This window comes from Lepisosteus oculatus, chromosome 4 (genome assembly GCF_040954835.1).
Source record: "Lepisosteus oculatus isolate fLepOcu1 chromosome 4, fLepOcu1.hap2, whole genome shotgun sequence".
Classification (NCBI taxonomy): domain Eukaryota; kingdom Metazoa; phylum Chordata; class Actinopteri; order Semionotiformes; family Lepisosteidae; genus Lepisosteus; species Lepisosteus oculatus.
The window spans coordinates 27,356,512-27,376,013 of record NC_090699.1 but is presented as its reverse complement, the minus strand read 5'-3'; the positions used below and the strand labels follow the sequence as shown (position 1 = coordinate 27,376,013).

The window sequence follows — 19,502 nt, the reverse complement described above, 5'->3', positions numbered from 1 at the left end:
AGTTGGCTTGCTAATGATCACTGGTAATGAACCTTGCTTTAAATTGGCACCTAACAAGATTTTAATCTGATAATCTTCTCTGAAACTAACAAGGCAGTTACCAGGCTATGGGGTAATGTACTGTAAATTCTCACTTTTAATTAGTGATAACGTTGATAATTATTTAAATCCCTTCACTAAAAAATCAATTAAGATTTTATATATATGTTTAATTAAAATAATTCAATTTTATGGCCACTTTTTCAACAACAACTGTGTACAGTACACAGTTGCACACATACTGTACCACACAAATACTACCCAACTGAAGCGAAACAAATGTGGGAACAAAGCCCAGCAAAAAGAGCACAAGGTAGCTAAGGAAGCTTATATTGTGCACTGAAAGTTCACTGTGACCTGTGGCCCCTTGCTTGGTCGTGTAGTGACCTTGAAGATTCCAATCACAAAACGTCCTCGGCTGCGCAACAGTTTAGGAAGTAGCAGCTTCATTTAATACACAGCTCATATGGGTAAAAAGAAGTGTGCAGCTTGCAAACAACTACTTCATTTTGATTTCAGTCAACCAGTAAAACAAATGAATTTGGTCATGAGTCCACTGATGGTTTGTTCATTTGGTTCAGTGAGACGAATAGAGCATTGAGCCAAGCGAGTCAGCACCGGAAACGATTAAGTACTCAGACTACAAAGGGTGGAACCAAACCATGGATATAGCACAAAACACATGGGGCAAGCAGCAGACAGAGCAAAGTATTAGGATTCAGCACTACATAACATGGAGACAGAAAGGTAGAGCCTACTCCAAAATAATGCATTGAAGCAATTTCAGTCCTAAAAGAAACAAAAATTACAGTTTGGACGGAAGATTTGAAAGTTGTTTATACTTTCCTGCCTCTATTCACGCACACACAGTGGAGAACAATACCTTTGAAACAAATGCAATCAGATCTTATCATCTATGTGAATATGTGTGTTGTGAAACACATGAAGAAACAAAAATTAAAATAATATACACACAATAACTTTTCCAAGGGACTTGTATTGATTAACTGATAGCTACGGACCAGTTCAAGACAGAGTATTAGAAACTTACTTCTTGGCTACATGGGTATGGTACAGTATAGGCCTGCCTTTGAAACTGTGCCAAACCTTTCACTGCTTTCTGTGACACATAATAATGATCACTGAAGGTTAAATAGGGTTTTTTATTTTGTCTGATCTATGATTAATCTTCATGAAGAGATATATTCCAATGTGACCTATATATCCTTTATGTCTGCTCCACCCGATGCAATTGTTTTTATCATAATCATGCTGATGTCATTTTTATTCATAAGCCTTATAAATTATTTTTATCTTCTTTATTACATTGTTGTTGAGCAGACCTCAATGATTGCCTCCTTTCCTTTGTTGGTAAATGTTCCACAAATCTGCTTTTGCTGAAGAGCATTAGCTGTGAAGAGAAATGAGCCTTTGAAGAAAATGTCAGGATTATTACTGAACACCAAAAGGCAAAGACAATGACAGCAAGTGTCTTCTTGCCTTTTAAAACACGTGCCTGTAGCTGGGTTTCCTCTGTGGATTAATTATGTGTGGGAAACTCTCCTTACTGTACATGAATCTGAGGCATCACTGAAGTGCAGGTTTTAGAGCACAGATAGCCTTTCAGACTCTTGCAGATTCTGTATGTGAATTAGAACAATGTTAAAGAGAAGATGAACATTCACAGACAAGAAATCTGTTAGCCTTTCCTACTCACCATGTCCTGTGTTCCATTTTTAATTGTTACCCACGAGTGGCTGTCATTGCTCACCATCACTTTATATGATGTCACCCAATCGCTTCTGCAATGACAGATTTAGAAAAGAACATGTTATTTAACCAGCAATCATTAGACTGTAACTGCAGTACAAATTAAGCTTTGTGTGGATACACATTAGCTGCCATGAGGCTACAAGTTTCTGTAGGTATCTGGTCTGTTCAAACTATAGTGTTGAATCCATTTTATAATAACAATTCAGGAGCACACAGAAGCTAATTCCACACTGAAAAGTAAATGCAAAGAAAAAAAGTTTCCAATTATGAGTCTTCTTCAGGTGTGAACCATGTTTGTTAAAACACAAAAATAATTACAGTACACTACTATATTGGAGGACTGCACATTAAATTTCCTTTCTGTTTCATGCAACTGAATTAGATGGCCTTACTTCCTCCAGACTCAATACAACTCTGAAAAGCTTGTACAGGTAACTTACTGTACAAAGAAACTATAACAATATAATTAGCTCACCTTTTGCAAGAAATATAAGAAAATGAGATCGATGTTTAATAACATGAGACACTTCTAAGAAGATCAGTTACAAATGAGAAGAGGTCATTTGGTTTGTATAGCCTGTTTACAGTAGTTTTTAGGATTGATCCAAGTATCTCATCCAGCCATTTCTTGAAAGAACATATTTGGTTAGGTTTTGTCATACTTACAAAACCCAACTGCATCCGATATAATAACTATTCCTGTTAATTTATCATCAGCAGACTTGATTTCCAATTTTCCAGAATTTAGCATATTTGATATACATTTGGAAAAAAAATTATTACTTTTATTTTTGCCTTTATCTTATTATTCCTTTCCAATATTCCTTTCTATCCCACCCTTGACCTTTCTAAGATATTTTTACTTTTTCTTAAAGTGGATCCTTTTGTTTTTAATCATTTTATAAATTGCTTTATTCCTTCATATTTTTCTTAATGTATTTGTTGAACCATTTAGGAGACTGTTTTCAGCTTTTGATTTACTCATTCTTAGAATAGATTTTTTTCTGTTCTTGATGCAGAACTGCTCAAACTCTTGGTGTCCAATCTCATGGCAGTATAAAATATAGAGACAACTTTCTCATTACAGTGTGCCTTGTACACAAATCACAATTGCCTAAGTAGTATCAGTAATATTTAGAACTTAAGAATGTGACAATGATACAGAATGGCCATCATCCCAGAAGACTACTTTACTTCATTATTATAATAATTACTATTAGCAGGAGAAGTAGAAGTAGTTGCAGTAGTAGTAGTTATAGTAGTAATGATCTCTTGCTTTGGGTCTATCATAGAACAAGAATAACTAAGCAAGTCTTAATAACTGCATGTGCTCAAGAGGAGGTCAAGGGAAGCACTTCAATGATGTCCTAAAGCCAGCATGAAGAATATCAACATTTAGAACAACTCATGGAGATTATTACCCAGAATTTAATGAAGCACCTGCAACAAGAATCTCAACTCCTCAAAACCATGGAACAACAAGACACGGAAAAGCAGGAACTGCAAAAACAGTGTGCCATGGACTTCCACCCAGGACCCCCAATTTTATTTGAGAACACAATAATAAACTTGACCAAAATCTATTTATCCTGGATTTTCCTCTTTAGTCATCTTCAGACCTGCAGATCTGCAGTCTTGCAATATTGCACACACAAAAAAAATAATCCTCAGTTGTGACAGATGTCCAGAAAGAAAGAACAAGAGACAGAGACAGAACTACCAGGGATCCCTGTGTGTCATACAAATAGTGCAACAGATCACATAAAGCCAAATAGCAGAAGATAGAACTCCCTCAATTGCCAGTCTTTGGTTAAAGTATATCTAAATCAAAACAAAGAGTATTTCTATTTACATAGAGAAACAAATAGATAAACCTTTGATCTGAATCAAAAGTTAAGATTATGAAACCGTGGAAATGCAATTTAAGGACAATATTGCGAAAGTTTGTTTTTTAGTTGAGGTTTAGTCAGGACTTGTGTGCCTGTTTGAAGTTTCCGGGTAACTAGAATGGAAATGAAATGTCAGTGTGGGAGGCTGATCCTCGGAGGACAGGAGGTGACAATCCACAGACAGTCTGGGGGTGGACTGAGGATTAACAAGGATCAGAAGTGCACATTGGCTTTATAGAATATTGAGGGAAAATGCCCAACATTTTCAATAACATGGAATCCTGCAAAGTTTGTTTGCTTTTGAAATGGGGAAAAATTCTGTTGAATCTGTGTCAATCTGTTAACACCTCTGTACTAAGATTTTATGTCAACTTCAGTTAAATTAGTTAAAGTTACGTTTTGTCTTAGGCTTACTTAGTGTGTACAAATTTGTCTGCAGTATTGCCTCACACCTATGGATGGCCCTGCAAGAATGTTTTTAAAACACTGCTCAAATTGCTATCATTACAGCATTTATCTTTAAGGATTTCTATACTGCATAGGTGGTTTTCATCAAGGCTTTGCAAATTGCTATAATGAATAATTTAAGGATTATTTCCTAGTCACATCATGCCATTCTAGTATCTTTCTGGGGGCTTACATTTAATTTAATTATTTCTTGTATGGTTCTATTTGCTTTGTCTTGTGGGTTTTCTATTAAGGCTGCATCTGTCTGTAGCAGCAAAGAATCCCTCTGCTAATTGCCTTGCTCACATGTTTAAGTCAAGCTCAACAGATCACAGCTGTGGTGTGAGTCTAGGGAGGCTCCTGATGGGACAAATATGGGCTGCTGTGTCATAATAGTGCCCACCTGCAATCCTGCATGTTCTGTTTACACTCAACAAGCAGTCTGATTCATTGTGTGGGGGGAGACTCTTATTGTCTCAGAATGCCAACCTCACATACCCACTGTACAAAGAACTGCAAAAATCATCAAGTTAAAATATTGATTTACAGTATTGTATTTGTCTAAAAGACAAGTTTATGAAGTACTTGGTTTAATTTCTTTAGATGTACAGTAGGTATGAGCCATCATTATTTACTTTACAGTTACTACATTTTATAAAAGTGGTGCAATTTATTCAGGCAAACAGAGAAGTAAAAAACACTTTCACATGGCACAAAAGGTACGATTCCACAGCATATCATCAAATACACTTCACATATAAAGGGACTCGGAAAGTTAACATTCTAAAATGTGTTGTACAATATTTAAATTTATAGTGTTGCAAAGTGTGCAACAATAAAAACTATACAGTACTATATATTATTTCTTAGTCATATTGCAATACATGCAACATACAGAAAATGTGTCAATACATTGTATGTTGCAAATATTTATAACTGATATAGTTTATGTATAATTGTATAATAATATACTGTACATAATGTATTATGTATAAAGTACATTTTGTACTGTATATTCCTTAAAATCAGTGCTTTAATGAAATACATTAAAATGATTAACCTAAATAAAGTCTGGAATGTTTTGAAAACTTCAGGGCGAACAAAACTTATTGTTATCTCTTCCTACAGTACATACAGTATATGTCATTTTAAGCCTGTGTATTCAGAGTTTTTGATGTTTGCTCATTTGTTTTTGCATTAAGTGAGTCAGTATTTTCAGAGCTGATTTTCATAGAGCAATTTTTAATTAAGGAACAGCTCCAGCAGACTGTTGTCATTGGCACCACTCTGAATGTTGCCCAACTGATTTAACTGACTTGTTAATAAACACATCACTGAATCCATTTCAGCTCAGGGAGCTCAAACCATACTAAGAGAGCAACTGTTTATGATGTGTTTTAAAAAGAGTGTTTGTAAGATGTGACAGCAGAAACTGACCAGATTAGTTTGCAAAATACAATGAATATATTGTATTTCTATGATGTTTAAAACTTAATTTAAAGGCTTTTCAGATGGTTTGTGATTATTGCTCCTTTTCATTAAATACCTTGATTATATCAAATACAGAATTGTTTTCCTATGATGCTGCCACTTTGCATTTGTCTCTTGTACCATTATTTAGTTGTTGATTTAAAACCCACTCAACTTTAAAAATTCAATTAGCTGACAGACAATAACATTTCAATAGGCCAGGCTTTTTCTCTAAACCAAATACTGTATTCATTACACGTTATCAAACATATGCTACTGTATGTGAAAAAAACTATTTCTATTCTACTGTAGTCTCTTTTTACTGATAGTCTCAAGAAAAAGTGTCACAACTGAACAATGCAATTCTATGTGTTGCAAACACTACTACAGTTCATCATACCATGTGTCAAAAAGAGGTTTTAAACTGTTATAAAATATTAAATATTTTTGGTATTTATAATATTTTGCAAGACTTTGAATTAATCTTTTCGTAGTAGGCACTGAGATGACTTACACATGGTCTTGAAACTGCATGAAAATGTCACACAGTAGCAAACCCAGCAAAAAGCCTTGTAAATAATTCAAGGCAAAAGACTGTGACTAATTACCCTTGCTTCTCTCTGGAATGGTGAGATGAATTCCTTATTGAATGCTTCAAACCTTGATTTCTACCGCTAGTAAGGGACACTGGTATGCAATGCAAATTACTGCACCACAGTATGGCTTGAGCTGATAAAGCATTCTTTAGGTGTTATACATGACCTGGGGAAATAACTCTTAAATATAGATGGAATAATAATATTACAAAGCTCTAAAAAGAATGAAAATGCTTCTAAAAATGAAATGGGAATCAATAATCCACTCTCTGGATTTCCTGGGTTTATTGGCACTGTGAATAGTCTGAAAAGCAGTTATTGTAAGTCAAATAATGAAGCAATATCTAATGAAGGTTTTGAGAGGGTTTGTATTTAGTACTGATCTCAGGGGTTTTGAGGTACAGTATGAAGATAAACAAGGCATTATTAAACATAACTCAGGCTTTTGTTTTTTCTTGATTAAGTTGTGCTGTGACAAAAGATTACATCACAGCGTAATGTTACTTAGTGTTTTGATGTGGTGTTTCATTTGACATTTTTTTCATTTTCAATGTCACACACTGTTTTAAAATATGTGTTTTAGTGTTTTAAAAAACTACACATTTTCAAACATATACAGTACATATATTCTGTTACTTCCAATGTAAAAAACTTCAAAAACCATATAAAAACATTTTACTGCAAAAACCTACAAATTGTCAGTTAAAACCTTATGACCTAAAGGTTTTCTTTTTTTCATACTGAACATATACTGTAGTACTGTATGTCTTGAAAAATGGATGCATAGTCAACACAACTCACTACACCAACTAGTTAAGGTGGTGGATATTTTTATCTTCAAGTTTTGCAAAAGCTTTTAAAGGCATTTTGATGGATTAATGGATGACTAACACTTAGCCTTATCCTCTTAATTTAGGCATAATAATGTTAAAAACTGCATGGGAAGAATTCAACATCCCTTCCCTCTGGTAAAGTTCCTCTCAAGCTATTACAAAAAGACTAAGTGCTGCCCATTATATCTGCAAAACAAAATACGCAAACCTTCAGCTAAATTTAACTAGGCAGAAAGAATGAAGGATGACATTTTTTACTGGCTTTTTATGATGACCTTTTAATATCAAAGAGCCAAAGAAACTCTCATGGAGTTAAATGTTTTGCTTTCCGGCATCCAAATAAATTAACCTTCGCCATGTATAAATTATCACTGAAGTGGCTTTCATCAGGCTGGGTATGATAAACAGGTAGTGGTAAATATTTCTTTTAATGTAAAATTAATTGTAGTTCATTACAAAAGTTGAGGAGGAGGACAAACCCAAGCTTCTGCCCATCCTTCATTCTATGATATACTTTAAATAAGGGCTTCAAGGCCAGGCGTTCTCAGGCTCATTTTCTGGGTGGCCTCAGAGTGTATTCCTTAGCACTCGTATGGAGTCTCACTGCTAGTATTGCCTAAATCACAAGGATACCTTCATGAAAACAACTAAATACGGATTGTTGCTACAGTAAAGTATGTGTCACTGTGACAGGCCTGAGGACTGAGGGCCCTGAGCACATGGAAACAGAATGGACAGCAAAATGCTGTGCAAGGAGACTTTATTCTGACAAAGCTGTTTGCATAATACAGACCTACTCTAAATGACTCAACACAAGCTATTACCATGAATCCCTTTAAACTGTATACCAGCTAGTATACAGTAGATTAGACACATGCAAGAATGTGGCGTTCAGTCCTTCACTAATTAAGTAATTAATCAATACCCCAAGTATATACAGTACACACAATAGAGGCTTAAATGACCTGTACTACTGGTGGCCTGTCATAGCCAATGAATTTCATTCTTGCCTACAAGGTACACATTTCATATTCTACTCAACACAGAAGCCCCTCAAGGGCTGTTAAATGAGCACAATACACCCAATGGCTTTAAATGGAAGAACTCTCCATGTCCCAGTTGCGTAATACACAACAAGATATCTCTCAGGACAACACACACAGACCCCATGTTGGCCACAAAGGATAAGCAATAATAATACTGCAAGTGTATCCCTCAGCACATCTCTAACACAATAATCTCAGAATGAGGGGTGCCCTGACTTGATGCAGACATATTTGGGTCTTACCTTGAGGGAAACGCATCTTAGCAATCTCTCTTTTTGACACACACAAACCAATGAACTGCAACATCTCTTTTACTGCTAAATGTAGTTCTACAATGGCCATGAAGTGGTCTTCTGTTTAAGGGTTACCTTGACCAACACTATGTTTCAGTTCACACTTACATCACATGGCTAACAATGGTATTCTGACCATCTAGACTACAGTATTGAATTTAGTATTGAAATCTAGACTACAGTTTTGAAGCTGGCCTCAAAGGTCCAGTCTCTGTGCTTTTTTTTGCCTTGGCAAGTCTCTTCCTCTTATTCTGCACTCTTAACAATGGTTTCTTTGCAGCAAATCTTCCTGGTAGGCCAGCTTCACACAACCTTCTCTGAACAGTTGATGTTTGAAACATCTCTACTTCTGGTAGCATTGAGCTCAGCTTGTATTTTAGGGGCAGGCAGTCGCCGGTTTTGCAGACTTGTGACTAGAATTAATGTATTCTCTGATTCTGAGGTAAATGCCTGAACTTTTTCAGTCCTTATGAGTGATAGAGTCTTCATATCGTTTGGTAGTCTTGGCCACAGCAGTTAATGACACTTGGAAAATTCTTGCAATTTGTCTTAAAGATTGACCTTCATTTCTAAAAGTAATTATAGACTGTCCTTTTTTACTTGCTTACTGAGCAAATTTTGCAATGTTCATTCAGGAATTAGAACTTTTTGCCCATGCTCCCTATATTTATAGTAATCATGGACCCTCACCTGTTTACTAATAATTGGTTACAAAAGGTTAATGAGGTAACATGCTAGTTAACTGTGAGAACATCTAACAAATACAATTTTAAACTTCTTTTAGTGTTCTAACACCATGTTATACACATTTCTGACTTTTAACTAACCTTGGCTTCTGACTGAAATCCACTTGCTTTGGGTGTTCATTTTATTAAAAAAGGAAAAATTAAAAGTTTCAATGCAGTTCACTTAAGATTATAAGTGCATATATCATGTAATTAAATATTAAGTGTTTATAGGCAAGTTTATACAGTTTAAAACATATAATCACAAAAAACCTGGTTTTAAGGAGGTGTACTAAAACTTTTGAGTGGTACTGTTCATTTAAAGGATGACCAACAATCACACACGGAAGTATAAGGAAGAATACACTATACACATACACAACACAAACACAACATATACAAAATACTCATAATCAATACAAATACACAGCATATACACATACAAAACAGATACACAAGACATACTGTACAAATACGTACATACACCAAAACACAAACTGTACACTATAAATAAACAACACATGCACACAAACTACACATACATAACACAAACACAGATACACTCTCTTACAGACTCATGCCTAGTCTCCTGTACTCCACGATAGCGATTGTTCGGTATGGCACACGGTACCTACTACCTACTACCTTTTCTGTCTTTTGGCAGTTCCTTCCCTAATTCTGTGAACCTGCTGATCCTTTGAAGAGTATCTTATATACTGTATAATACCCCTTTAAAAGTTTGGGAAACTAGTCTGGTGTGTCTCTAAGCAAACTCACCAAGTTCACCCTTTAGAACATAATGCCTTAGTTTAGGAACATAAAGGTATTCAAAGCCTCACCATCCAACAGTTCAGATCGCCCTGACACCTCCATTCTTAAATTCCCTCCCAGGAGGGTATGCTTAAGCAAATCTTTTCTGTGAGCAAACAGTGGTCCAAGACATTGAAAATCCATGTGCTGCTACTGTATCTTACAGTATTTTAAATATCTCCTAGTCTTATTTTTGTAGTACAACCTTATTTTTGTTGCTTGTTGTATTGTTTAACCTAAATATTTTGGAAAAGACTAAGTACCTTCTGGTACGCCCTGCTTTTAAAGGATCTTGACTAATGAACTCCAGCTGTGTAGACTTCCCCCTAGGCTTCCAGCAAGCAGCTGAAAGCCCAGTGGGGATGCACTCTTTTAATAACTGTTAATGCAATAATTATTAGTTTATTAGAGTTTGACTATTACCAAAGAGTCTTATGCCACTCCCTGACAGGGTTTGAAGGTATCTTCAGCTTGGCTTTCAGATAATCTGCCTCTCAAACAAACAAGCTAAATAGGCTGAATGGCTTCCACTCATTTGTGATCTTTTATACAGTATGTTATTATTTCAGCCTCGAAAAGATGGCTTGTTTCTGCAACTAAGTGTGGTACGGAAAAGGTAAATGATCAAATTAGCTCTTGACTTTAATTCACAAGGCACTGCAATCAGATATCCAGCATCTTTGTATTCTTTCAATTTAAATAAAGGCATTATTGTTTAGTTTGGGTATGAAACTAAACATAACATACAAAAACACACTCCCACCTGCCTTGAAACTACGGTTCAGGGTGGCCACATTTGTATACACATCTGTATAAATTTAAAACTTGTTTGTTTGACCAAAACATGATTGCAAGATCTCAAGCTGGAATGTGGTATGTGATGAAAGAGTCACAGAAACATTTCTAAACTTTTTAAGTTTGCAAGTCTCTGCTCAGCATTTTATAATAATTGTTTAAATTTGTCTAGTGCTTTTCCTCCACTTCATCTGTCACTGCAGTGCAGTCATCACCCACTACAGTAGGTTGAAGCATGGCAGCCATTATAAACCAACAGCCCCAGTATACAGCAGTTCAGGTGCAGAAGTGCAAAACTACTTCACCCATTCGATTAAGCAAATTTAGGTAGGCCAGATGGTGCAAGCCTAGACTGGAACTTAACCAGGTCACTATTTTAACACTCTTTCTAGAAGGAAGTTTAACATAAGATTTGAAGAATGGTACCTCAGACAGCACAGTGTCACCTGTCACTATACTGGGACACTGATTTTGAAATTCTGATCCCAAGCGAAGAGTGCAATCCATGTTATTTACAGAAATAATGTCCTTAGAGGTTTCCTGTCCCAGCACAGGCTAGGTCTGTTCTTGATTAGGCACCATCTTCCAAAACCAAGAATGTTAATATAAGAGCTGGTACAATTATAGAATGTTAAAATAACTCTAAATGTACTCACAACCACAAGGAGTTCCTGCCTTGTGTGATGACTCCAGTGAATTTTGTTAACCTTCTAGCATCAACCTCAAACCACTGTAGAGGGTCATTTCTTCCAGCACACCATGCCCCATCATAGAAATCATCTTCATAGATACCAGCCTGGCAAACAAGAAAAGTTATATTCTACATATAGTATTTTAACAATCCACAGAGCTATCATACAGTACATAGTATAAATATGACCAAGTTGTCCATTTCTAGATTGTCTTGATTGAACTGTAAAATCTCATGACATACAAATGTAGGTTTTTCTCTGTCACGTTTTATCTCTCACTTCATGAGATAAACATGTATCATAGATGAACAAGGAAAGTCTGAATGCTTTTTTCATATAATATTGATAACTGGAACTGTTTTGAAGATTTCCTACACAAAAGAGTATTCCAGACCTTTCTCTGGGTCAAAGGATGGGATTTCTAACAAATACCCAAAAGTAGTACATCATATATCTAGAATTCTTTCTCTGGTTAAAAACAGCCATTCAAGTTTACTTTATTATGAAGTAGATTTTAAAAAATCAATCATTTTCATAATAACAGGTTTTATTTTGTCACTTATTCAAATAACGGGAGATGCACAAAAAGATGAGCAATTAGAACATCATGTCTACCATGCACATCTAAAGAACTGGTAAATTATCATAGCCTGAAGGGATCAAGAAGATATCTGAGCACTGACAGCCTTTTATCACCCCGTTCCCTGCTGGGCTAAGTGGGGAAGACTGACACTTTCAGTCCTGGGGTCATGCCAATGCAACTTCTCTCTCAGCCACACTTACAGTAGCTAAAAAAAAACGTGATTAATTTTCCATCTGCAGCCTTGTACTGATGCCTCTAATGTCCTTCTGACGTTGAGTCTTTTTTATGAGTGAATTACATGCTGATTTAAAAACCTCATTTGTTTTTGGACAGAGCTCTCATTTTGTCAATCTTTGTGCGCAGAATTCAGTTTTTTGTGGGCCAAGTCTTTTTGAGTCACACCGTGCCAAACACAGAATTATACACCATTGTACCCAAAAATGTAGAGCTTTGCAATCGCTGCCCATTGTGTAAAATGAAAGACCCATTGCAAATTGTACAAAAAACATCAGTTTGCAAGAACAGCACCAACCTCAGCAAGACCACATTCATTTTATGAATAGCTCAGGAAAATGCATTCTCATCTATGAATAATTTTTGGCATTTTCAATAACTCGCCAAAAGGTTGTTTTTGTTTTAGTTAATATTGAGTGCCTATGACTTAATTGATGCAACCACATACACAGTTTAGGAAAAATATTAAATTATGTTCCGTGAATTGGCACCCACAGCTACTGCATTTACTGCCATTGTGCTTTTTAAGATACAGTTTGTACTCAATAAATTCAAATTCATATATTGAAGTCCCAAGAACTCCTTCTTAAATTGTTTTTAGAATAATGAGTGAGGAGGCAGAAATGGGTTAAGATAGTAATCTGCAATTTACTGTTCCATAATACTTCTTCAGAACCTTCCCCCTCCCTGAGTACAGACATCCCATCACTGTTATTAAACTCTCTAATAGAAATCAGCAAAGAAAAGAAAATCTCATTTGAAGAATATGGTACAATTATCTCCAGTTTTAGCAGCAATCTAGCTTTCATGTACGTAGCTTTTCATTTCTCTAACTTTTTTCCAAATGTAACGTACAGTAATTACTAGAATTACCCTTTCAGAATATTATAGAATTAGAATAAGAATACATTTCTTGCACATTTATCATCATGGCATTTTGTCCATTTATACAGACTGGAGGAATTAATTTGTAACCAAAGCAGAGAAATACTTAATATTAGATTTTTGTTATCCAGACTAAGTTTGGCTGCATTCCTGTTATACTGCATGTGTGCATTGAGTATTTTTGACATTGCCTTTTCTGGCTTTCACACATATTAAGTTGCTAGATGCAAGAACAGAACAATTGTCATGACAAAGGAAACTAATCCATAGCAAATTCTTAGCAATTGTCAGTATTAGTACCTGAGCTGCAGGGATTTTCTTTTCTTTTTTCAGTACAGAATGTTATAGCTAACATCCTTGGTAATTTCTAGTTTAACACAAGTATTTGTTTCACTAATAAAGCAAAGTTGAAATAGAGCTTTATTTTGTATGTACTGGTCTGTTTGTGGAACTCATTAGACTAATCCATTCCAGAGCAATGCAAACCCCTGGAATGACTCAGACTAGACTGCTGCATTCTAACTTCTGTTTGATTTCCTTATTTGTCTTTTTTTTAACAGGAAATACTTTTTTTTGCAAATGCCAAAAAAAAAGTTTTTGTATTTTCCCTTTCACTTGTTTTGTCCCCTTTTTTTCTATCTCATGATTTGCTTATGTGCATCTGGACTAAATATAAGACTTACGCAAGATTTCAAATGATCTCTTCAGCTTCCTTGCCCCTGTTTGGAATACAAACTCGTTTTGAAGCTGCAATCTTTTTAAGTCATTTCCAGTAAAATGTACTGTATCCAAGGGGGTACAGTAAGTCCCTTGTCAGAAACAGTGTGTAATTCCTTGATTAATTGACTTAAATATACTTTCTCCCTTTAGCTAACTCCTCTCAGCTGTGTGGAAAAAATACACTCTTGTGTCATTTTGTGACTATTTAGCTCCCTTGGATTCTTTTAATTGATGTTTTAAAATGTTATCCTGATTATTTCTGATGGGCCAATGAAAGAATCTGGAAGTAATAGGCAGAGCATGAGGCCAATATACAGTACTGTACATATTTTGTGAACAACTCAATTCCGTAGACAGAAGTTTGGGATTTAATCAATTTAGCGTTTTGTGAATTCACACCATACATTACCAGAGTAAACAGAGACAGACAGCAATATGTGGTAATTGAATTCCCAAGTCCGTGTAGCTCATGTATGAATCTGGGAGTAGAGTAGATAGCCACCAGAGGAAGTGTGACTAAGAGTGGAATAAATAGATGAGGCTGCCCAGCTTTCCTTTTCTTGAGCACAAACCCATAGGGGGACAATTTAGTGGAGCTACAGTACTTGTTAATAAATACAGCACACCTCTGGAAGGAAGTTCAATGGGATACAATAAAATGGAAATGCCACAAATAAAGGTGGCCAAGCCCAGAACACCAATTTTATAATTAATATTTGCTTACACTTGTAAAGTGCTTTTTCATCCCAAAGCACTTCAACTATAGGAAGGTTCCCATTGCATCATCCATTGACGTACATGAAGGAAATGCAGCATCATGATGATGAACATCAGCAGGGCCATCACACAACAGATCAGGGGGAGACATGAAATATAACTTCATGCGGTCAAATGTAGCCATGACATTACACTAGCCATGACCTCAGTTAACATCTCATTAGAAGGAAAGCAAAGAGTCCCCATCACACTACTGGGATATCGGTTTGAAAATTCAGGGCCAGAAGGAAGAGTGCAACTTACTGTTCCCCCAACTCCAACTAGAGTTAAAAAATAACTTTAAAATATTGACAGCAATTAACATTTTGAACCATAAAATAGTATTAATATCAAATAACATCTGAGATCAAATCACAAAAAGGGTTAGAAATTGTTTAGAAATGGCTGTCACCAATAGCAAGGCTACTTTTTCCAATACAAATATAATCTTTGTCCTTGTACTTACCTTTCAAAGTTTTTTTTTTCACCATTTCTTCTTCCAAGTAATTAAAATCTGAAAGCAGTTCTCTCAGAAAAAACAAAACTTCAGAGGGCTTCAGGAGCCCTTATAAATATAAAGTTCCACTAGTCTCTATGGCAACAGATCCTTTATAGTTTGTAGCAGAAGGAAAACATTTTTATAGGCCCCCTCTTCAGATTTTGAAAACAAGTCTACTAATCAGAGATTTATTTTTAAAAATCATATTCAAAGTCTTGCTTGTAAATCTTATTTTTTCAAAGTTTATGAGACTTGGGTAAGCATTAAAAAAGTCCTTTTATTTTTTCATTTTTGAGCATACTGTGGATCTACAGTACAGTAGGTACAAACACCGGACATGTTCTGTACATTACTGAGAAAACGTTTGTGAAATGTCTAGGTTGGTCCGCATTCTTACATTTTTTTAAACCTAAAACAACTAGATATAAAGAAAGACTTAATAAAATACAAAAATAACCCAAATAAATGTATAGCATAAAGACATTAGACATATTTGAATTATTTTAATTTACAAAATGATCTAACAGTAAATATCCTGATGTCAAAACAAGGACTTCACCTAAGGTAGATGTTTCCTGTTACTATTTATCAGTCTCTCACATCGAATTTTAGGAATTGTAACCTATTCTTCCTTACAGAACTGCTTTCAGGTCATCAGGTAACATTAAGGTGTTTTCTTGCCTGAACAGTTCACTAAAGCATTTAAATGGGATCTAGGACTTTGAATTGGTCTGCCCAAAACTGGACATTTTCTATTGTAGATCTGCTTGTGGTGTATGTTTAAGATCATTGTAGTGACCTACTTTCAGCTCAGCTTAAGCAGACAGATGGATGGCCTGACGTGTTTCAACTAAACTGTGTGGTGAAGACCAAATTCACAAAATTTCTATTATATAGGAAAGGGCTTCCCAAAGTCATTTCTTGTTTACTTATCTTATTATTCAACCACCTGATTCTAATAACCCCCTTAGCTGTGCTAAATAAACTAGGGCTCACTACTGTATAACTTTCCATACACTGATTCTTAATGATTCATTTTTGTTCTACTTCATGCACCACTGCATCATAAAAAAAAATATTGAACTGGTAAATAGAAGCCCCTTTGGTTATTAAAAAAAACACAGGTTTTGATAAAACAAGGGTAGGAAGGGAATAAAGGGTAATTACAAATAGGGGTTCGCAAACATTTTCACTATGTACTGTACTGTATGTCAGTACTGTGCAATATGGATTGAGTTATAATAGACTACACTGTACAGTATATTAACATGGACCACACTTGAGTACACTTGAAATGCACAAAGGTTTTTCTATATCAGATAATCAAAACATGCTTCTCCCATTATCAAACAAGAAGCACATTGCATGACAAGGTAAAGACAGGCAAACATACAGTATTTTTCAACTCATACATTCTAACAACACCCACTACAAAACCTGCTTATAGGGGACATATTTCAATCTTCATGTGAGCTGCTTGCAGCTGCACATTCCCAAATCCTTCTGTAATGAACCAATGCTGTTTTCCCTCTGAGTTTTTTTTTTATTTGAACAAAGACTTTGCTATTGAAATTCTGCACCTTTGCAGTGCTTGAGTGCTTGTTCGAGAGCGTTCCAAGAGACAGAGCTTCTCCGCACCTGGATGTTCAGGCGTCCTCTGTGTGCTCCCAGGCCATACCGTTTGATTGTGGACGCATGCAGCTGGAAGTCATCAATTTTCAGGGTCTCCAGTCCCATTGGAGGACATTCTGTCAAGCAAAAAACATAAACCCCAGGTCACTCATCTTAGTATTAAAGCTAATGTTACACATTACAGTCACTTCTTCAGAAAGAACAATGACACCTGACCCTGCGTTTTTTTCTTAGTAGGGGAATCTCATTGAGAATGGAATTATAAGGCATATTGAAATCACATTAGTTAAATGAAAGAAATAACCCTACCGTACTGTATGCTTGATATTGGCAATTTAAATTCAAACTGTCTATAGGTTTAAATTAATTAGTTACTCAGACTTAATACATTTGTTTAAAAAAATAAGTGCTTTCAAAGACAAAAGATTCACAAGTATTTAAAAGAGGTTCATAATGTATGTTTTTTTTTTTAATGATCCCTGCAAAGGATGCGGACACTGGCTAATCTTTAGCTCATTTATTTCTGACACAAATCATCCAGTGTGCCGTTCAGTGCCTATGCATCTTGTAGTCTAATTAAATTTGTAGTAGGATGGATTCCAACTGGGTAAAAGAGGAGTCAGACATCAGCTTAACAATGACAGATTACCGGTACTTCTCTTTATACCCAGTAGTATTGAGTGATTTATTCTTCTGTCATGCTGTGTGTAAAATTAGATGTGTTGGGTTTTGTGAGGGAATCAAGGCCTTAAAAAACCCTGTTGTCAACAATGATCTTTTTTTTCTGGAGTAGTAAAGGCTGGAAGATGAGAAGTAAAGCATTCTGTATATCGTACATAGTACAGTATATATAGGGTAAGCACAGTACATAAATACACATTAGAAAAGATTGGAACTAGGCTTAGATTGGATCTAATGGGATGATTGAAAGAAAGAAGCTTTGTAAGATATCGCAGAGGTTAAAGTGACACAAATAATTTTAATTCATTTATTACACAGAAATGAGATTTAACAGACCATTAAAACCAAGACAGCCTCAAATGCCAAAATGTTGACAGCAAATTTTAGATATTGCATCTTGGCTACAGTAACAGTTGACAACCGGATAATCTTATCTGTGTCCAAGCAGAAAAATAACAAAATTTTTAGCTCCAAACATTATTCCAGTGTAGATTCACCAATTTTGTTAAAGTGTCATTGCATCCCCTGAACAACCATACTGTATATATCAGACCAACCATTCCCATGTATGAAAAGCAACTTTAATAGAAACAGTGATCACTTACAAATACTGTAGCTATGGTGTCTGTCATTAAGATCAAGTTAAAAAGATCACCTTTTTAACACAGTTCTATAAAACAATGAATAATTTAGAATGATGTGATTCCTCTGTTGTTCACAAACTAAAAGAATGCACTTCAGAAATAATATTAATTTCTCCTAAAGCCTACATTTCACTACATTTTTAAATATCTGTGTATCTAATGATACAAGGCATCATGGATTTGATTACTTGGACATTCTAAGGTTTAAGATCATTGCGGACCTTCTTGCTCAGCTCTTACCACACATGTAGAAGAGGGATTTCTGTAGTACAATAGTGATAAATTTAACATTTCATTCTGTTATTATATATGTTTATCAATGGCTTTAGCAGTGATGCATCTTTTCACAGTCATCCTTGTGTAAAAGTACCTCAATAACCATACACATGCCAATGTCAATAGCAAAGTAACAGAATTGATTTTGTGCTATCTGAGGGGAATTTGTATGTTCTACCGTTGTTCACATGGGCTTTCTCTAGGTGATCTAGTTTCCCCCCCACAGTCCAAAGACATGAAACCTTAAGCATGTGTGTGTTTTGTATCTGTGTGTGCCCTGTGAAGGACTGGCGTCCCATCCAGAGTGTATCTGGCCTTGTGCCCATTGTCCAAGATAGACGTCTGCTCTCCCCTGCAACCCTGGATAAGCAGATTAGAAAATGAATGAACAGATCTACACATTTATAAAAATAAAGGTAAATACCGCAGTTCCTACTTTTTTATGTCAGATGCGTAGGTTTTTCAGAAGCCGGTTCTCATAATACCCTAAATTTGACTGCACACCTTTTTGACTAGCAGTGCACTGGATATTATGTAAATCCCTCTTCCACTAGCAAAGCATTTTATTAGAACAGATAATGTTTGTTTACACCAGCAGTTGATCAATTGCAGAGTGGATAAATAACCCCACTATACATTTTAAGATGATGTTGGGGTCTCTGTCCTCCAAACTCCAACATCAACTTAAACCTTATAGTCTTGTTGTAGAATTCCACAAAACTTTTCTTTACAGCTGAAAGTTTTTTTTTCTTTTGGGGGTTTTGTGTAAAACTCCAAGTGATATATAATTAAAATATCATTATCATGTACAAGTAATGATTTGGAGTTGGTCAAATGCTTTATTGGCAAGTCACTGCTGGCCATTAATCATTTCACAAAAAGAACTTGCCAAAATACATTACAGAACATTTTAGAAAATGTATTTATGAACTGTTGCACAAGATCTCTGGTTAATTCTTAAACATTCTGCTTTACAGTGTAAACATACAGTGGGCTCCATGGACATACATTTATTGTGTGGTGTGTATGTGATAGTTTGTGGCTGTGTGGTTTCACCAATTGCTTGTTTCACTGCTCCTTAATGTAATGTTTTAGAAAAACTGCACAAATTACACATCTGGTTCTGGCTTTTCCAAATTTTTAGTTAGACATTTAGTAATCTTGCAGTTTCTTATTCATAAAAC

At 35.5% G+C, this 19,502-nt stretch overlaps 1 protein-coding gene across 1 annotated transcript in view; it reads right to left on the bottom strand.

The window, feature by feature from the left end:
• The window catches only part of cpxm2 (carboxypeptidase X (M14 family), member 2), a 62,968-nt gene that overhangs the window by 27,002 nt on the left and 16,464 nt on the right, over nt 1-19,502 (bottom strand). The window contains exons 3-5 of the mRNA XM_006630416.3: nt 16,724-16,833; nt 11,373-11,512; nt 1,757-1,841 (exon numbers count right to left, since the gene is read on the bottom strand). Coding sequence (XP_006630479.2) covers nt 1,757-1,841; nt 11,373-11,512; nt 16,724-16,833 — 335 coding nt within the window. The remainder of the gene's footprint in view (nt 1-1,756; nt 1,842-11,372; nt 11,513-16,723; nt 16,834-19,502) is intronic.